The following is a 16694-nucleotide window of genomic DNA, read 5'->3' as shown; positions in this document are numbered from 1 at the left end:
CCCAAACACTGACCCCCTCAGAATGGAAAGGACAAAGATTAACTCAGGTGGACCACAGACCTAAAGGGAAGGACTCATGTCATCCTGGCAGTGTGAAGGGTGGCAGTGGATCTTTTTAAGAGGCAGTACTCTAGTGGGTTGTTTTTTACTTGGTAGAGACTTTAAAACTGTCACTGGCGATTCCATGTCAGTTTCCTGCAAGGCCCTGTGGCACCACCATGCCCACCGCCTCCCCATCACATTATTTCCCAGAATATGCCATCTGCCAAGGGTGTATTCAGACACAAAGACAGAGGAGCCACATTCCAAATGCGTGATTGGCGTGGGGCCCAAGGCCTGTAAGTTCACTCCGCTATTGTAGTATACATTCCTTTCAAGTCTGAAACCAAGGCTCTGTACAAAGAGAGGCATCAGCTGTGTCAGGGGTTTCTTAGCCTCTGTCTCTTGTCTCTGGAGCCCACTTTGGCCAGGGTCACTGCAGCTTCAACATGGCTGTCATCTGAGGTTGTCACCTTGGATAATGGTGATATTATATACCCCATCATTCCTCAGCTCCAGGACCTTCTAGAGCTGTGCTCTGAGGCCTAAGCACCTCAGCCACACCTGCATGTGTGACATATGGAACACAGACTTCCAGACATGTCCCTGCCAGGTTCCAATAAGCCGTGTCATTCGGCCTGTGAGTGCCCAGCCGCCTGCCAGCAGTAAGAATCAGTGCTGGGCAGAAGGGTTGTTGCGTAGTTGAACCCTCATTCATTTCCCCAATCCAGTCCTGTACAGTCTAGCACTCCACCCCCGCCTTACACACATGGTCTTGGATAACTTATACCAGCAGTCTCCATGCCAGCCCCAAGAGGGGTACATTATAGAATCCCTGGACTCCAGTTTCAGCAACGTGCCTGTGTTGTGCCCACAAAGGCGCTGGCAGTTCTAGAACAGGAATCCTCAGGGACAATCCAAAAGTTCCTAGAATGTCTAGTATTTACCAAGTTCCTGGCACATGTCCAACTTGTCCACCCCAATCACTGACTCCCTCAGAAGGGAAAGGACAAAAATTAACTCAAATGGACCACAGACCTAAATATGAAATGTGAAACTATAAAACTCCTACAAGATAACACTGGAGAAGATTTAGATGCCCTTAGTTTGGCAATTATCTTTTTGATGCAATACCAAAGGCACACCTCTGAAAGAAAGAATCGATAAGCTGGGCTTAATTAAAATTAAATATCTATGCTCAGCAAAAGACACTGTCAAGAAAATTGGACATCTAGTTTATTCAGGTGTTCAGCTTTGCCTGCCATTTATACTAGCTGCTCAGAACCTCCGTGTAGCTGTTTTCTGCTGTTCCAGATACAAGAATACTGAGAGGGGGAACGGAGCTGATTATTGAGCTGTGAAATTCTGGGTCAGATGCTGCATAATCATTCAGACCCAGTTATAATTAACAGTGTGTTATCAGTGACAGGTAACCTCTAGGCATAGTGGAATTAAAAGACCCAGAACCTTCAGTCACCCCTCAGTGGGAATGGAAAGCTGTATCCTCATCTGAACAGGTGTTCTACCCCAAAGACTTAGCTTATGTCCAAGCATTCAGGCCCCTGTCTGGCCTCTGTGGCCTGTTCAAACCTAAATGCAGTGTTTGAGGACTTCTGTTTGACCCCCATCCCACATGATGTCTATGACACCTGTGCCCAAGCCGAGGGCAGGTATAGGTGGCTTAAGAGAATGCAGCCCAAATGTGCTGCCCACACAAATCACTGAACATCAGCACACGAGGCTTGCCACCTGACCTCCCCTCCCATGGCTGTGAAACCTGAGCCATCACCATGCCATTTCTATCCACATGAATGGACAGTGCTGGCCCTCAGTGTGTGTTTGTGTTTTTGGAGGGTCTACTCAACATTTTTCAAGTTCATATTCCATTCAGTGTTCACTTACAACCAAGTAAGACCTATCAACTGGGACCAGAAGAAGTATTGCTGCGGGGAGCAGCCCTGAATAAGGAAAACATAGCTCTGGGAGCTGTCTTGTGAATTTAAGGGTCTGTGTACAGACATAGCTCTTTGTCTCGCCACCACTTGGAATTTAGGTAGTTAAGATAGTTAATCTTCAAGAAGCACCCTTTTGTCTTGAATGCACAAATGACACATATGGGATTTATTATGACTGCCCAGAGGAAAAACAGACCATCTTGGTATGACTCAAGATAACATGTGAAGCCTTGGGATTGATGTACTCTAGACATTATCTCTTATGAGAAAACACCTGTGGCAGTAGAAAGTTTCTTGTAGCATAAGTATAAATATGCCTGTGAGAAATAAAGTGGTATCGCTCGCTTGCTTGTCTCATTGCAGCTGCGATCCTCTCAACCCCATCTTTTGTCTGTCTTTTTTTTCTTAGCCGTCGTAGCCGCGCTCCGTGCCCAGTTAGCTGTTGCCGGCGGGCCCGGCATATTGCTATTGTTACACCCATTTCTACTGACGACATTCCTTGTCCACAGTTTCCTCATGCCTTTATTTAACATCCCCATTAATAACAGCCTCAATTTCTGAGCTTCCCCAGTATAGAGTAGCCCACTAGTACCTAAGGAGCCATGAGTTACTTAGGAGGATATTGCATTTCTGGTAGGCTGACCTGGAGTGGGAAATGTATCATCAAGCCTGGGTCTCATAAGGCATCCATTCAGAGTTATGGACTGAATGTTTGTTTCCCCCTCAAACTCGTGTATTGAAATCCTAATCCCTAATGTGATGATCTTAGGAGGTGGGGCCTTTGGGAGGTGATTCGGTCATCAGGGTGGAGTCCTTATGAATGAGATTAGTGCCCTTATAGGGAGAGAGCCCTGAGAAGGAAATGGCAACCCACTCTAGTATTCTTGCCTGGAGAATCCTTTGGACGGAGGAGCCTGGTGGGCTGCTGTCCATGGGGTCGCACAGAATCAGACACGACTGAAGCAACTTAGCATGCATGCACACATTGGAGAAGGAAATGGCAACCCACTCCAGTATTCTTGCCTGGAGAATCCTAGGGACGGAGGAGCCTGGCCGGCTGCCATCTATGGGGTCGCACAGTGTCGGACATGACTGAAGTAACGTAGCAGTAGCAGCAACAGGAAGAGAGCCCAGAGAGCTTTCTCATCACCATATGAGGATCCTGCAGGAAGGTGTCATCCCTGAACCAGGAAACGGGCCCTCACTAGACATTGAATCTGCCATCACCTTGATATTAGATGTCCCAGCCCCCAGAACAGTGAGAAATTAGTGTGTGTTGTTTAAGCCACCGGTCTTTGATAATTTTATTATAGCAATCTGAATGTGATAAGATAGGCAGAATCTTTTAAAGTTGAATGTATAAATATATGGCCTGACAGTTTTACTTCTAGGTACGTACTTAACAGAAATGCATGCACATGTTACAAGGAAAACGTTTGAGAATATTTGTTGCAACACTATGAAAGTAGCCAAAAAACTGGAAACTATTCAATACCATCAGCTGTAGAATGAACAGGTAAATCTGTGGTGTAGGCTCTCAGTGGAATGCTGTACGACAGTGAGAGGGAATGAGTGACGGCTCCACACACAAACATAACGGGGAAGGAAACCAGACACAAGCGTACACACTGCGTGAGTCCATTTATATAAAGTTCAAAAACAGGCAAAGCAAGAAGTCAGGATCGTGATGGTGCTTCAGTCGTGTCCAACTCTTTGTGATCCCATGGACCGCAGCCTGCCAGGTTCATCTGTCCACAGGGTTCTCCAGGCAAGAGTACTGGAGTGGGTTGCCATGCCCTTCTCCACAAAATAGTGATTACCCTTGAGGAAAGGGGCCCATCTCGTGGGGGCTTCTTATGATTCTTGGTCTGGGCCCATGAGTGTTCAGTTTGTGAAAATGCTTCAAGCTCTTCCTTATGAATTGTGCATGGGGTGAGTGTGTGTGTGTGTTGAAATCTTTTTTCTTCTGAAGCTTGTTGGGGTGACTTTCAGCATTCCACTCTGACTCCTTTTAGTGTATGCAAGCAGCCTACTCAGGCAAAGGAACCGACCTCAAAACCCAAGACCCCCACTCAGACTTGGCCCTCCTGAGAACACAGCTCTGATGTTTGTACCTTGATGACACTTAACATAACCTCAGGTTGGAGATATCCCGTCTACACCTCCTGCCCAGAAATGCAGTTGGCTTAATCCAGTCTTTGTGTGGCCCAGAGCCTTACTTAGGGAAGGGAGATGAGACTTTAAAACCCCTTTTATCTGCAAAAACTATGACGTTGTGATGGAAAGAGAAATAGAGGTAGCAGTCAGACTCCATGAGGTGAATAAATGTGAAACGTTCTTCCCCTATAGATTCAAACGTTTAAGAAATTTCAACCCAACTAGAGGTTTTTATTCCAAGCAGATGGCTTTCTCTTATCTAGCAGCCACATTCTCCTTTTTATAGCCAGGAATTACATTTCAAATTCAGAAAATGAAAATTGAGTTAAGTAACTAGTCAGCCTGTTTCCTTTGCTCTTCCCTTTCCTTTGGTTTTGTGATGGTCACCCTTCTAGCATTTCTCTCTGGGACTGCAGAGTTAGGGCTTTTTGGCCCTGAAAGGCCGGGAACCGAGTGGAGGGAGGAACTGGTGCTCCCGAGCAGAGCAGCGAGTGGCTCCTGCTGCTGGGCCCTGCCCCCAAGCTTGGCATTAGTGAGTGGTGCGGCCTGCAGCCTCAGGCAGCAGCAGCCGTGCGTTCTGATTCCTTTGAACCACTGCTCTGACCTTTCTTCCTACTCATTTGTGTTTCTTAAAGGACCGTGTCCAGGAACTTTTCTGCTGTTTTCACTTGACTGCCTATAAAAGTCTGCTTCAGAGCTGCTGCTCTCCCCACCCCCCACCCAGGTTCCCTCTGTCTCATTTCTCAAAATCGTTCCTCTCTCTCTCTCTCTCTCTCTCTCTCGTTCATCAGATGGGGGTGGAATGTGTGTGTTGGGGGTTGGGGGGCGATGCCAGTTGATTTCTCATCTGTAGGGAAGGTGGCATCAGTCTCTTTTCATTCCGTGTTACTCACCCTAAGTAACTGACGTCAGCATTATAGTCTAAGCTTGATTTGGGAAATTCTCCCATAGATTAGGATAGTATACAGTGAAACAGATCTTGGGTCCAGATACCATGTTACTGTCCAGATTAGCAACATGTGCGTGCATTCTAAGTCACTTCAGTTGTGTGTGACTCTTTGCAACCCTATGGCCCTATAGCTTGCCAGCCTCCATGGGGAGTCCATGGGGACTCTCCAGGCAAGAATACTGAAATGGGTTGCTATGCCCTCTTTTAGGGGATCTTCCTAACCCAGGGATCAAACCTGCGTCTCTTATGTCTCCTGCATTGGCAGGTGGGTTCTTTACCACTGGTGCCACCTGGGAAGCACCAAATATCATCATACTTATCTTATACATGAAATTCTTTTTGTTGGGATTTTACTTACACTAATACATATTTAGTTACTCCTTAACACTAGGGTACACTTAGAAGGAAAGATAAATTTGTATATTGTATTTAAATCCTGTGAAAAAGCACTCATTTTGACAAAAGATAGATATCTGTTAGGATAGGGGACAACTGTCTACCTCAGCTTAGTCTTGTCCTGCTCAGAAGGATGTGACATCTAGCTGCTTAATATCCCCAAGCTATCTTCTCTGAGAGGGAAATACAAGGTAATAATAGAATTTAAGGTAATGTTTAAAAAATAAGTGAATAAGTTTTTAAAATCAAACCTAAACAGTTGAAACCTAAACCTAAATTTTCTGCCTGTTGGCTCAAGCACTCGTGTTATTTTAGGTGTGAAACAGCTCAAATGAAAGTTCGCCCATAAATCTCTACGATATTTTATTGGTACTGCTTTATAATAGAGATCAAAGATGGGGATTGGAAGCCCGTCTTAATATGGAGTCCAAAGAGTTTTAAGACGTTCCTTTTTGACCCCAGCAGGTTGTCAGAGTGTTGATGTTTTGTTAATGTCAAACTGTGGAGTAAAGAGTTGATCAAATTCAGAATTCATGGAAGTGTTGATATGAAAAAGAAAACTCTTTAAGCAGAGATGTTGGCTGGCAGATGAATTATCTCTTCACTGTAAGTCACTTCAGCCTGTGAGTGGGGAGCTAGCTGAATGTACCTTATCATTAAAACCTCAAAGAGAACAGGAGGAAAAACTCACCAAGTTCTCAGGCTCTGATAGCCAGTGGGCACTGCTGGTGGGAGGGAGGTTTGGGAGCCAGCAGAGGCCTGGGGCAGAAGAAGCCCCTGCAGCCTGCCCCCGCCCCCTGGCTCTGGAGAAGCCCCAGTGGGTGTTGCCCTCTGGCCCCTGCGAGCTGTTGTGACCCCCGTATCGCGGCTAGTCCCTCCTGTTCGTTTTTTCCTAGATGATTGATTCTTCCCCCTCTGTGGCCCTTTCCGCTGGTCACAGGGCTGTCCTGGCTAACCCATTGCTGAACTTGGCCAGCCTGCCCGCTGTGGCTTTAGCAGATGTTTCTGCTCTGTGAGGCTAACAGAATATTTTATAGTCTCGATGGTACCCCCACCCAGCTGCCTTGGGCAGTTTACCTAAATGATCAATTTCTCTCCACTCTCCTAAGCCCTGGTCCACAATGCTTAGAAAGTCAGTGTGGGATCTTCAGTGTCCCTTTTTCCTATAACCGGCTTTTAAGATCTGCCCTGACCCAGCTTTGATTCTGGCCCTGAAACCGGCGTAAGAAGACTTAGCACCCTTTAAGCCCCTTTCCTTTTCTGCTGCCTGAAGTGTCACCAGTTAGCATTTATTGAGTACTGGCTGTGTACCAGGTCTGAAAAGACAAAAGAGAGGCTGATCTTGCCCTGGGGTAGTCAGGGGAGGTAGGCAGGGAACAACGACAATACCCTGCACTACCTGTGGGCGCAGGAGTGCTCCATGGTGAGGAAGCATCAGAGAAGAGAGAAGCTGTCTCTCCCTGGGTTGGCGGTGGGAGAGGAACTTTTCCAAGAGCCAGGAAGGCTTCATCAATTGATTTTTGAGCAGTGTTTCTAATTGTGAGTAGAAAACTCCTTGGTAGACAAAAGTGGTTGGAGAGAGCATCTCAATTAGAGGTTAGAGAAAGCATGGAACATCCAAGGAACAGTATATAGTTTGGAATTGCTGGGGTATGAACTGCAGGGGGAGCCAAGAGATGAAATTTCAAAGGCAGACCAGGGAGCTTGGTTTTCATCTTGAGGTCAAGCAAGGAAGTGACATCATCTCCTTTGACTAAGATAGAAAATCACCTTAGCCCCTGTGTGGTTGAGGAACAGTGAGACCAGAGCAGAAAGGTACTTATCAGTACGAGGGCCCCTCCCCTCAGTCACGGCCCCTTGAGGCTTTGAGTAACCACCCCAAAACAGAGAGAAATCTTTGCTCACAGAGTCATAGGCGAGTTGAGCACCGTGGTGGTATCCAACTGGATCCCAGAGGTTAGAGCAGTAGATGTCTTCAGCCTGGTGGTTGAGCAACATCCTGGACAAGGAGCATTCACATCCGCCCCCAGACTCATCTCCTCCCAATCTAGCAATCATCCCACGGCAGAGCATGGCCAAGAACGTGGGAGAGGTTAGCATCCCCTGTCAGCTCTGCCGTCTCTTTGGAGACGGGTTCTGTGGGCCCTCTGCCGGCTTCCTCTTGAGAGCTCCTGGCCGCTGAACATGGAGGGTGCAGGCTCGTACTGAAGACCTCTTGGCCTTCATGATGATGTTTGGGCCTTTGCTCATTAGTGAGACGAGCATAAAAATTAAAATTTCTGAATTCAGCTCATCAGCCATTGGGGGAGATAAAGACAATGCGTCCCAATGTAAATAGGATTGCAGATTATCACTGGGTGGAATTTAGTAAGAAGATTTGAAAGTCTGGAAAATGATATGGAAATCTTACCCAGAGTAATTTCAACTCTCGAACTCTGCTGCTGGTTTAGGAGACTTAGAATATGTCCCACGATAGACAAAGGTTCCACACTCAAACAGCAGAAGGAGAGGAAAAGACTCCTTAGAGAGATTTCGAATGCACAACTTGTGGGACTTGGAGCTGATTGGGTGGAGTAGGGGAGGGAGGGGGAAGACCCGTCCCTCACGGTTATTTTCTCCATCACCGCTCAGCCAGGATCTGCGCAAGACTGTCAGAGGACTTGTGGATCTGTAGAGTTGGGACAGGGAAAGAGAGAGCATTTGAGAACTTAGAAGGAACTCTCCACGTGGGCCACACTGAGTAATGAAGCTGAAAAAGACACTGAGAAAACTCTCCAGGGCTGAGGGATGCCTAGGCGTTCACAAGATGCTGGTGACGGTCAGTGGTTTCTCACCTGCTCAAGAACTTACTTCTCTTTTCCAGTTAGACACTGTGTTCTGTGCTTAGCACCCTACCCCAGGGTCTCTCTAGGACCGCGGCAGATCTCAAGTAGCCGACAAGTGTGGGGACCACTATGCTGTCTAGGCGAGTCTCCCCTGAAATAACAGAACTGGTATGTGTGGAAGCCACTTTTCAGAGTGGCTGTCTGTCTCTCAGCCTCCCTCCCACAAAGATCCCTGATGTACCGTGCACTTGACACACGTGCCATTTGTCACGGGGCAGTTCCAGCGACACCGGCAGAGAACAGGCCCAGTTTATGAGAGGCCCTGACATGCCAAACCATAGATGGAACATCTTCATTCCTTTTCTTTTGGGAAATAACTGTCTACTTACAAAACTATATGGATATAAAGACTGTTTTCTCAGAAGTCCATCTGAGTCCTGCCCTAAGATCTAGTGAAAGCTTATTGGAAGGAAGGCCCTTTAAAAATTAGGCATAATTATACTACTCCAAAAGTTTTAATGTTTAGCTTGTTTTCTTCTGTGTAAGATATAGGCTATCAAGCAGTGTTTATAACCTTGGGCAGCTGCTGAGTGCACCAATAATTTTTAAGTGAGAATAGCCAAAACAGTTTAATAATAATAATAACGTGTGCTCAGTCGTGTTCAACCCTTTGCATCTCCAGGGACGATAGCCTATCAGGCTCCTCTGTCCATGGGATTTTCCAGGCAAGAATATTGGACTGGGTTGCCATTTCCTTCTCCAGGGGATCTTCCCGACCCAGGGATCCAACCCTGGCCTCCTGCATTGGCAAGTGGATTCTTTACTACTAGCACCACCTAGGAAGCAGGCTTATCATATCCGTAAAGTACTAGCTGCCGATCAACTTGGGAAGTACAGATGTTTAAGTGGAAGTTTACTATGTATTTCATAAAATGTTTCATGTGATAATGATAAACAGTTAACATAGAAAAAAAAATAGTTGATTTGTTTTCTGGGCGAAAGTCAGTCATTCATTTGTAAACTGAAAATGCCTGCTGTGTGTCAAAGCGCTGGACAGAGAGACAGAAACAGTCCTCATTCCTGAAGATTCCGTGGTCTAGTGGAGAGGAGAGTCACATAAAGGAGCAATTAGGCTGAGAGCAAGAGCCGTAGATGCGTCATGAGAGCTCAGGGGATACAGTGAGTGACTGTTTAGAACCACCTCAAGTCCTTTTGGAAAGAACAGGAGCAGGTAGAAGGGAGGTATAAAACATAGTGCCTAGTTCCCCTGGGGGAATCTGGATAATTGTTTCAGAGATGCTGATGAGCTGACTCTTAAAGGATGTACAAAAGTCGGCCAGATGTGAAACTCTCAGAAAGGTGCTCCAGAAAGAGAGAACCACAGGTGCACGAGTGGAGCCGCAAGCAAGCCCGGGTGGCTCTGGTTACTGGAGGCGGGGCCAAGGCAAAGGCTGACAAAGCAGGAAGGTCCCCTTAGGGGACCGAAGGACCTGGCAGACCGTGGTGTGGCCAGTGAGCTGGCTTTGAGCATCTCCAATATTGGTTTACTAATGAGAGAGCCAAGACTCAGAGAATTACACTAGGTTTCCCAAATTATCAGGGTAAAACCCCTATGTCTTGTCTCTTTTGTTTTTTTAGTGGTAAAGGCCTTTTCGCGAATCAAATCTTAACCCCAATCTCCAGTATGTAAAAATAGATCAGGTTGTATTTTATTAACATAAACTTCGTCCACAATTAAATGTGTAACAATCTCACACCAGTCATAATGACCGTCAAAGATTTATAACAGTTATGAGATCAAGTAAGGAAAACCGGTGGCCTTCTTTTTATAAACTCTTCTGTTTTTGTAATAAATTTAAATTTACAGAAAAGTTGCAAAGATAGTACAGAGAGGTCCCATATACCACACACCCAGCTCCCCCCACCCCTTGCTAACATCTTACATTACCATGGTACATTTGTCATAACTGAAAAGTTGACATTGGAACATTGCTATTAACTAAATCCATACTTTATTTGGATTTCCCAGTCTTTCCACCACTTATCTTTCTGTTCCAGGGTTCAGTCCAGGGTACCACGTTGCATTTAGTTGCAATGAGTTTCTTTTCACAAACACTAAAACACAAAGTCAGGAAATATGTTACGTTTTCAGATGTTCAGCTGTATGACTGAAAAAAGATACTGCCTTGAACCCTTAGAAGAAATACTATCTGTAAAAAAGGTACTAAGCTTGGACTGCAAGCGTGCAGGGTGAGCAGCTTGCTACTGAAATGCTGTGCTGTGCTTAGTCACTCAGTCGTGTCTGACTCTTTTCTAGCTCAGGGACTGTAGCCCTCCAGGCTCCTCTGTCCGTGGAATTCTCCAAGTAAGAATACTGGAGTGGGTTGCCATGCCCTCCTCTAAGGGATCTTCCCAACCCAATTGAACCCAGGTTTCTGACATTGCAGGCAGATTCTTTAACATCTGAGCCACCAGGGAAGCCCAAGAATACTGGAGTGGGTAGCCTGTCCCTTTTCCAGGGGCTCTTCCCAACCCAGGAATTGGAACCGCGGTCTCCTGCATTGCAGGTGGATTCTTTACCAGCTGAGCTACCATTTGGTATAATTGTCTGGTAATACAGTGCAGAGAAGAACCCAGTAATGCACACTCAACAAACTCGATTTACTCCGTTTTACTCAGCTTGGGCCGCCATACAGTATACCGTAGACCGGGCATTTTTTTTTCACCATTCTGAAGGCTGGAAGTCCTAGAAGAAAGTGCTGGCCAGTTCGGTTCCTAGTGAGGACTCTCTTCCTGGCTTGTGTAGGGCTGTGTGGGTCTTCACAAGGCTTTCTTTCTGTGTGTGTGCAGGGCAGGGAGCCACAAATAACTTCTCTACTTATCAGATCAGGGCCCACCCTTATGACCTCATTTAACCTTAATGAAACCTAAAGACCCCACCTTTGGGGGGGTGACTGTATTGGGTACAGTCACATTGAGGGTTAGGGCTTCAGTGTAGGAATTAGGGGGTGGGGGAGACATGGTTCAGTCCTTAGCCTAGTCCAAAGGCTGAAATTATGTGAAATCTTTACAATTTAATCCTGAGACAATATAGTATTAAAATTTTCTTCATTTTTATAGTACGTTTATGCAGGTTAATATGTGTTATTTTGCAAAGCACTCAATACATGCAAGAAAATGTTAATTATTTAGATCACTTTTGAATACTCATTAAACAAGTTAACAAAGAAAATATAGTGTCATCTGAACAGATGGTGCAAAAACAACAGCAAGAAAATTTTTTCAAAAGTAGGTTCCTTATAAAAAACTGTTGGGCTTCCCTGGTGGCTCAGTGGTAAAGAGCCTGCCTGCCAGTGCAGGAGACATAGGTTCAACCCCTGATTCAGGAAGATCCCACATGCCGTGGAGCAACTAAGCCCATTTGCCACAACTATTGAGTCTGTGCACTAGAGCCTGTGTTCTGCAACAAAAGAAGCCACTGCAATGAGAAGCCCACCCACCACAGCTAGAGAAAGCCCACACAGCAATGAAGACTGTGTCCCAAGATTAAATAAATAAATAAAATTAATTTTTTTTTCAAAGCTGTTACCAGAAATCTTCAGGTGGTCATTAGGTTTTTATATACAAAAGATGCGACATCCTTCAGAATAATGCTGAGTAATGCCATATAGTTATTAACATTTGTTGTTACTGGTGTAGGCTTTTCCATGTCAAATGTTACTGTAACGTACTAAAACAGAGTAAGTGTCCAAATACTGTTCACACAGAGTAAGGTACCACTGGGGTTTGTTTTGGTTTTGCTGAGGAAGGATCTTGACTAGCTAACTTGACCTCAGCTAGTGCTCAGTTGCTGCTCCATTACAGTGTTCCCTGTGCCTGACACTGCACATCCAGGAGGCCTGCAGTAAGTGCATTGGGTAAACATCTGTTAATACGGCCATTTTTAGTTCAGGTGGTGGATGGGAGTCAATGATGATGTCATTAATCAAAACTATGGGAGAAAGAAAAGATTTAAAAGCAGGAGGGAGACAGTCAGAAGTATCTTCAGGACATCCAGGAAGAGCCACTCATTTTGTCTTTGGAATTTTAGAGAACACAAATAACATTCCAGGATGGCTGTAAGTCATCATTTGAAAGTACATTGAAGAGGAGTTCTTTTTTTTTTTTAATTAAAGAGGGTATACCATTGAACTGAGATAGCTATATCCAAAAGTACAAGTCATTATTAAGTCTTGAGCTTCAATTTTACTCTGTAGTAAATGTAGTTATTTTTTTATTGCTATCATGTATTTTTCCCTGTATTACCAGTTCTCAGCTTTCCGGTTCACATTCCCATGTAACGTTAAAGCCTCATGGAAAAGTATCAGATAATGTGGTCTTTCTGCTGAATTTTCAGGGAAATGAGCTTCCACCATGTTCATCTCACTCAGGAAGCTCAGTCTATTCACCGAAAGGAAGCACCCCTCTCTGGGCTGCTTCTCTGCTGGCAGGTAACTGCTGCAGATTGGGCAAAGCCACTCATGGCCTGTTCCCTGTCCACAGGTTGTCCCCATGCTTCCCAGGCTGCTGTGTGAAGAGCTGTGTAGCCTCAATCCCATGACGGACAAGCTGACCTTCTCTGTGATCTGGACGTTAACTCCAAAGGGCAAGGTAAGGACTTAACACACATGTCCCTTCCATTTGGTGACTCCCTTGTAAGCACCCACTGTGTTCCTGGCGTTGGTCTGGAGCCCTGTGGTGGGAGGATGAGGGCAGAGTAGGAGCCTCACCAGCGAGGAGGACATAGGAGAAAAGCTGTCAGTCTGTTTAGAAGGCTGAACCTCAGTGTTTTCAGTGTGTCATGTGAAGGAAGGGACTGTGTAAGCAGAGTCCCACGGGGGAGGCCTCGTGCAGCAGACGGTGTCCATGAAGGGAACAGTGGGCAGGCCCTGGCTGCAGTTAGGAGAGCAGGCTGGGGTGAAGGGGGTCATTTGGAGAAAGAGTGGTGAGTTTGGATAGGTGAGGTGGACTCAAACCATGGGGACCTGCAAATGCCAGGCCCCATGATTGATGGCTGTTAGGGTTCCTCTGAAGTGTCATGAGAAAGGAGACATTGTAGATTAGTTCTGGGACTTTCCTGGTGGTCCAGTGGTTAAGAATCCATGTGCCAGTGCAGGGTACATGGGCTCAGTCCCTCGTCCGGGAAGATTCCACATGCTGCAGAGCAGCTAAGCCTGTGTGTGCCCAAGAGCCTGTGCTCTACAACAAGAGAAGCCACTGCAATGAGAAGCCTGCACCCCGCAACTAGAGAAAGCCTGTGTGTAGAACAAAGACCTAACACAGTCAAAAATAATTAAATAAATCTTTTTAAAAAAGAAAGACGAGTGCTGCATCATGGTGCTATTTGAAGAGGAGCAAAATTTGCATGAGGTCGTGCTGTAATCAAGGCCCAAGGCGATAAATTCATGGACCGAGAGCAGAGGGGAGCAGGATGTCAGCAGCCATTCTCTAAATATGGGGAATAAATGAGACAGATAAATGAAAGATGACTCCAGAAAAAACTGGCTCCCTCCCCCACAACAGAAGCAACTCTGAACTTCTGAAAATAGGGTAATGATTGGGTAAGCTATGGTACCAACTCAGTGCAGTCCTGCACAATTACTAAAGTTATTATGGAGACCGTGTAAGAACATGGGAACTGTTTATGCTGTAATATTAAATAGAAGTTAAAAAAAAAAGATATTTAATTATAAAGAGGTTCCAAATAAAGATGGAGGATCAAATGCCCACATTTACTTTCATTGCCTCCCAAAACCTCACTAAAACAACAGTGAAGAGATTTTTTTTTTAAGACATAAACCCACAAGGACAAAGAGAATGGGAGAGGAGACAACAGCAACAACAGTTTGGAAGCTGAGAAGCAGATGGATGAGTGGTAACTGACTTAGCAGTCCCGAGAAAGCCAAGTCCTGAGCCAACAGTAGCGAAAGCCAAGAAACAACCCAGTTTACACAGAAGAACCCTGAAGTTCAGAAATTGACAGCAGCAGCTATCTCCGGGAAGTGGGGGAGAGGTGGGCGAAGAGGAGACTAACTGTATTGGTTGAAGGTTTACTTTAAAAAATGGTCGCTTCCATAACCTAGTAGAAGATCAGAAATTAGTCCTCGAGATAGGATAAAGGAAAGGATGCTGAACTGGGGGGGGCACCAAACACAGCTGTGGTCATGACCCACTGGGGGAGGTTGAATGCTGGCACACCAAACATTAAGAGGCCCATCTTTTCTTCCCTGCCAACCTCAGAATTCTAGTAGCCAAGCCTATACCCTTGACTCAGAAGATAGGAAAATCTTTCTCTGAGGAATCTGAGTGGTGAAGAAGATTTAAAGATAAAAACCTCAAGGATTTCCCAGCCAGCAGCTCAGCTGTATTTCCCTACAGTAAAGCTTGCGGCCAAAAAGCTCCACCCACTCAAGCAGAGCTTTTTAGGATGTCACTAAAAAATCAGCCTTTTCGCATTTCACTTTCCTGTATAGAGACAAGAGGAAAGCCTCTAACATGAAACAGGAAAACCAAAGTAGACAAGAGGGGAACACTGGAACAAAACAAACTACACAAGGAATGGAGGAGGAGATGGCTGCCACTCTAGTATTCTTGCCTGGGAAATCCCATGGACAGAGGAGCTTGACAGACTACAGCCCATAGGGTTGCAAAAGAGTCAGACATGACTGAATAACTAAACAACACATAAGGAGAAGAAACTTTTTTATACCCTCAGAGAGTTCCTTTTTAAAAGAAAGTATCTATACTACAAGATCTAGGTACTTTGAAAAAGAAACATTCAGGAAGCGGGGGAAAGGAGCTCTTTTTAAAAAATTCCATTAAGAGCATGAAATTAAAAACATGATAGAAGAAATGAAGTCTCAGGGTTCAGATTGGAAGATAAAGTTGAAAAATTGTCCCAGAATACGACAGAAAAGACAGGAAAAGTAGAGCACCAGTCCGAGATATCCAGCATCTATTCAGTGACCATTCCAGAAATAGGGAACAGAGAAAGAGAGAAGAAATTATCAATAAGATCATTCAGAGAGATGCCCCATCACTGCAGGATGTGACCCTGCAGGCCAAGAGCACACTGCCCAGCACAGTAATGGGAACACTGTCTCCAAGCCACATTGTCATAAAATTTCAGAGCACTGAGGACAAAGAAAAGATCCTATAGGCTTCTAAGAAGAAGAATATTAAAAAAAAAAAAAAAGAGGCTCATACAGTAGATCAGAACTCAGAAAAAACTTAAGACTTTTTTATTAGAACCTTAGAAGTTAGATGACAATGAAGCAAAGTTCTCGAATTTCTGAAAGACTGTGACCTCCATGCTAAAATGCTGTACCTAGCTAAGCCATCGACATAATATGAGAGTAGGAGAGGACATTTTCAGACTTGCAAGGTCTCAAACAAAAAATGTTCATCTTACATACCCTTTCTCAGGAAGCTTTCACCAAAAAGAAAATCAGGAAGGAGGAAGACATGGGGCTCGGGAAACTAAAAACCCATACAATAAAGGAGTGAAAGACTTACCTAGCTCACACGTCACCAGACTTCCTTGTCGGGGACCAGTTTGTAAACCTGTTTTTGGTTTTAGACACCATGTGGTCTGTTACAGTTACTCATGAAAGAAGACTATATAAATAATGTGAGCAGGCTGTGACCCACTAAAACTTCCCTTAAAAACAAGTTACTGACTGACTTTGGCCCACAGACCATAATTTGTTGACCCCTGACCTAGATGATGGTGAAGAAAATTCCCAGGGTACCAGCTCCATGCAGATGCAGAAAACAGGGGATCAGATTGGAGCAGGTCAGAAGGTGACCATCTGCAAGTCAGGAAGAAAGCTGGCACCAGAAACTGAATTGGCTGCCCTCTTGGTCTTGGATTTCCCAGCCTCCAGAACTATGAGAAAGAAATTGTTCAAGCTCCCCCGTCTGTGGTATTTTGTTATGGCAGCCCCAGTAGACCAACACCACATCAACTTGAACTTTTATACTGGGTTACATTAAAATCTATCCATCTGTTTTACACTTTGAATAGATCTTTTATTCATGCATGATTTTTTTATCTGATAGTCATGTATAGATGTGAGAGTTGGACCGTAAAGAAGGTTGAGCACCAAAGAATTGATGCTTTCAAACTGTGGGTTGGAGAAGATTCTGGAGAGCCCCTTGGACTGTAAGGAGATCAAACCAGTCAATCCTCAAGGAAATCAATTCTGAATATTCATTGGAAGGACTGATGCTGAAGCTGAAACTCCAATACTTTGGCCACCTGATGGGAAGAAATGACTCATCTGAAAAGACCCTGATGCTGGGAAAGATTGAAGGCAGGAGGAGAGGGGGGCA

The 16694-nt window shown here is 45.1% G+C and overlaps 1 protein-coding gene across 3 annotated transcripts in view; it reads left to right on the top strand.

Moving 5' to 3' along the window:
• Nucleotides 1–16694, top strand: part of DIS3L2 (DIS3 like 3'-5' exoribonuclease 2) — a 368569-nt gene that overhangs the window by 242583 nt on the left and 109292 nt on the right. For all 3 annotated transcript variants that reach the window (XM_055397563.2, XM_055397562.2, XM_088844794.1), the window contains exon 12: nucleotides 12864–12971. In XM_055397563.2, the coding sequence (XP_055253538.2) occupies nucleotides 12864–12971 (108 nt within the window). The remainder of the gene's footprint in view (nucleotides 1–12863; nucleotides 12972–16694) is intronic.

Source organism: Moschus berezovskii, chromosome 2 (genome assembly GCF_049115385.1).
Source record: "Moschus berezovskii isolate FMDL1 chromosome 2, NW_MosBer_1.0, whole genome shotgun sequence".
Classification (NCBI taxonomy): Eukaryota; Metazoa; Chordata; class Mammalia; order Artiodactyla; family Moschidae; genus Moschus; species Moschus berezovskii.
Note: the sequence above shows the minus strand (reverse complement) of the source record. Positions and strands in the feature narration are given on the sequence as shown.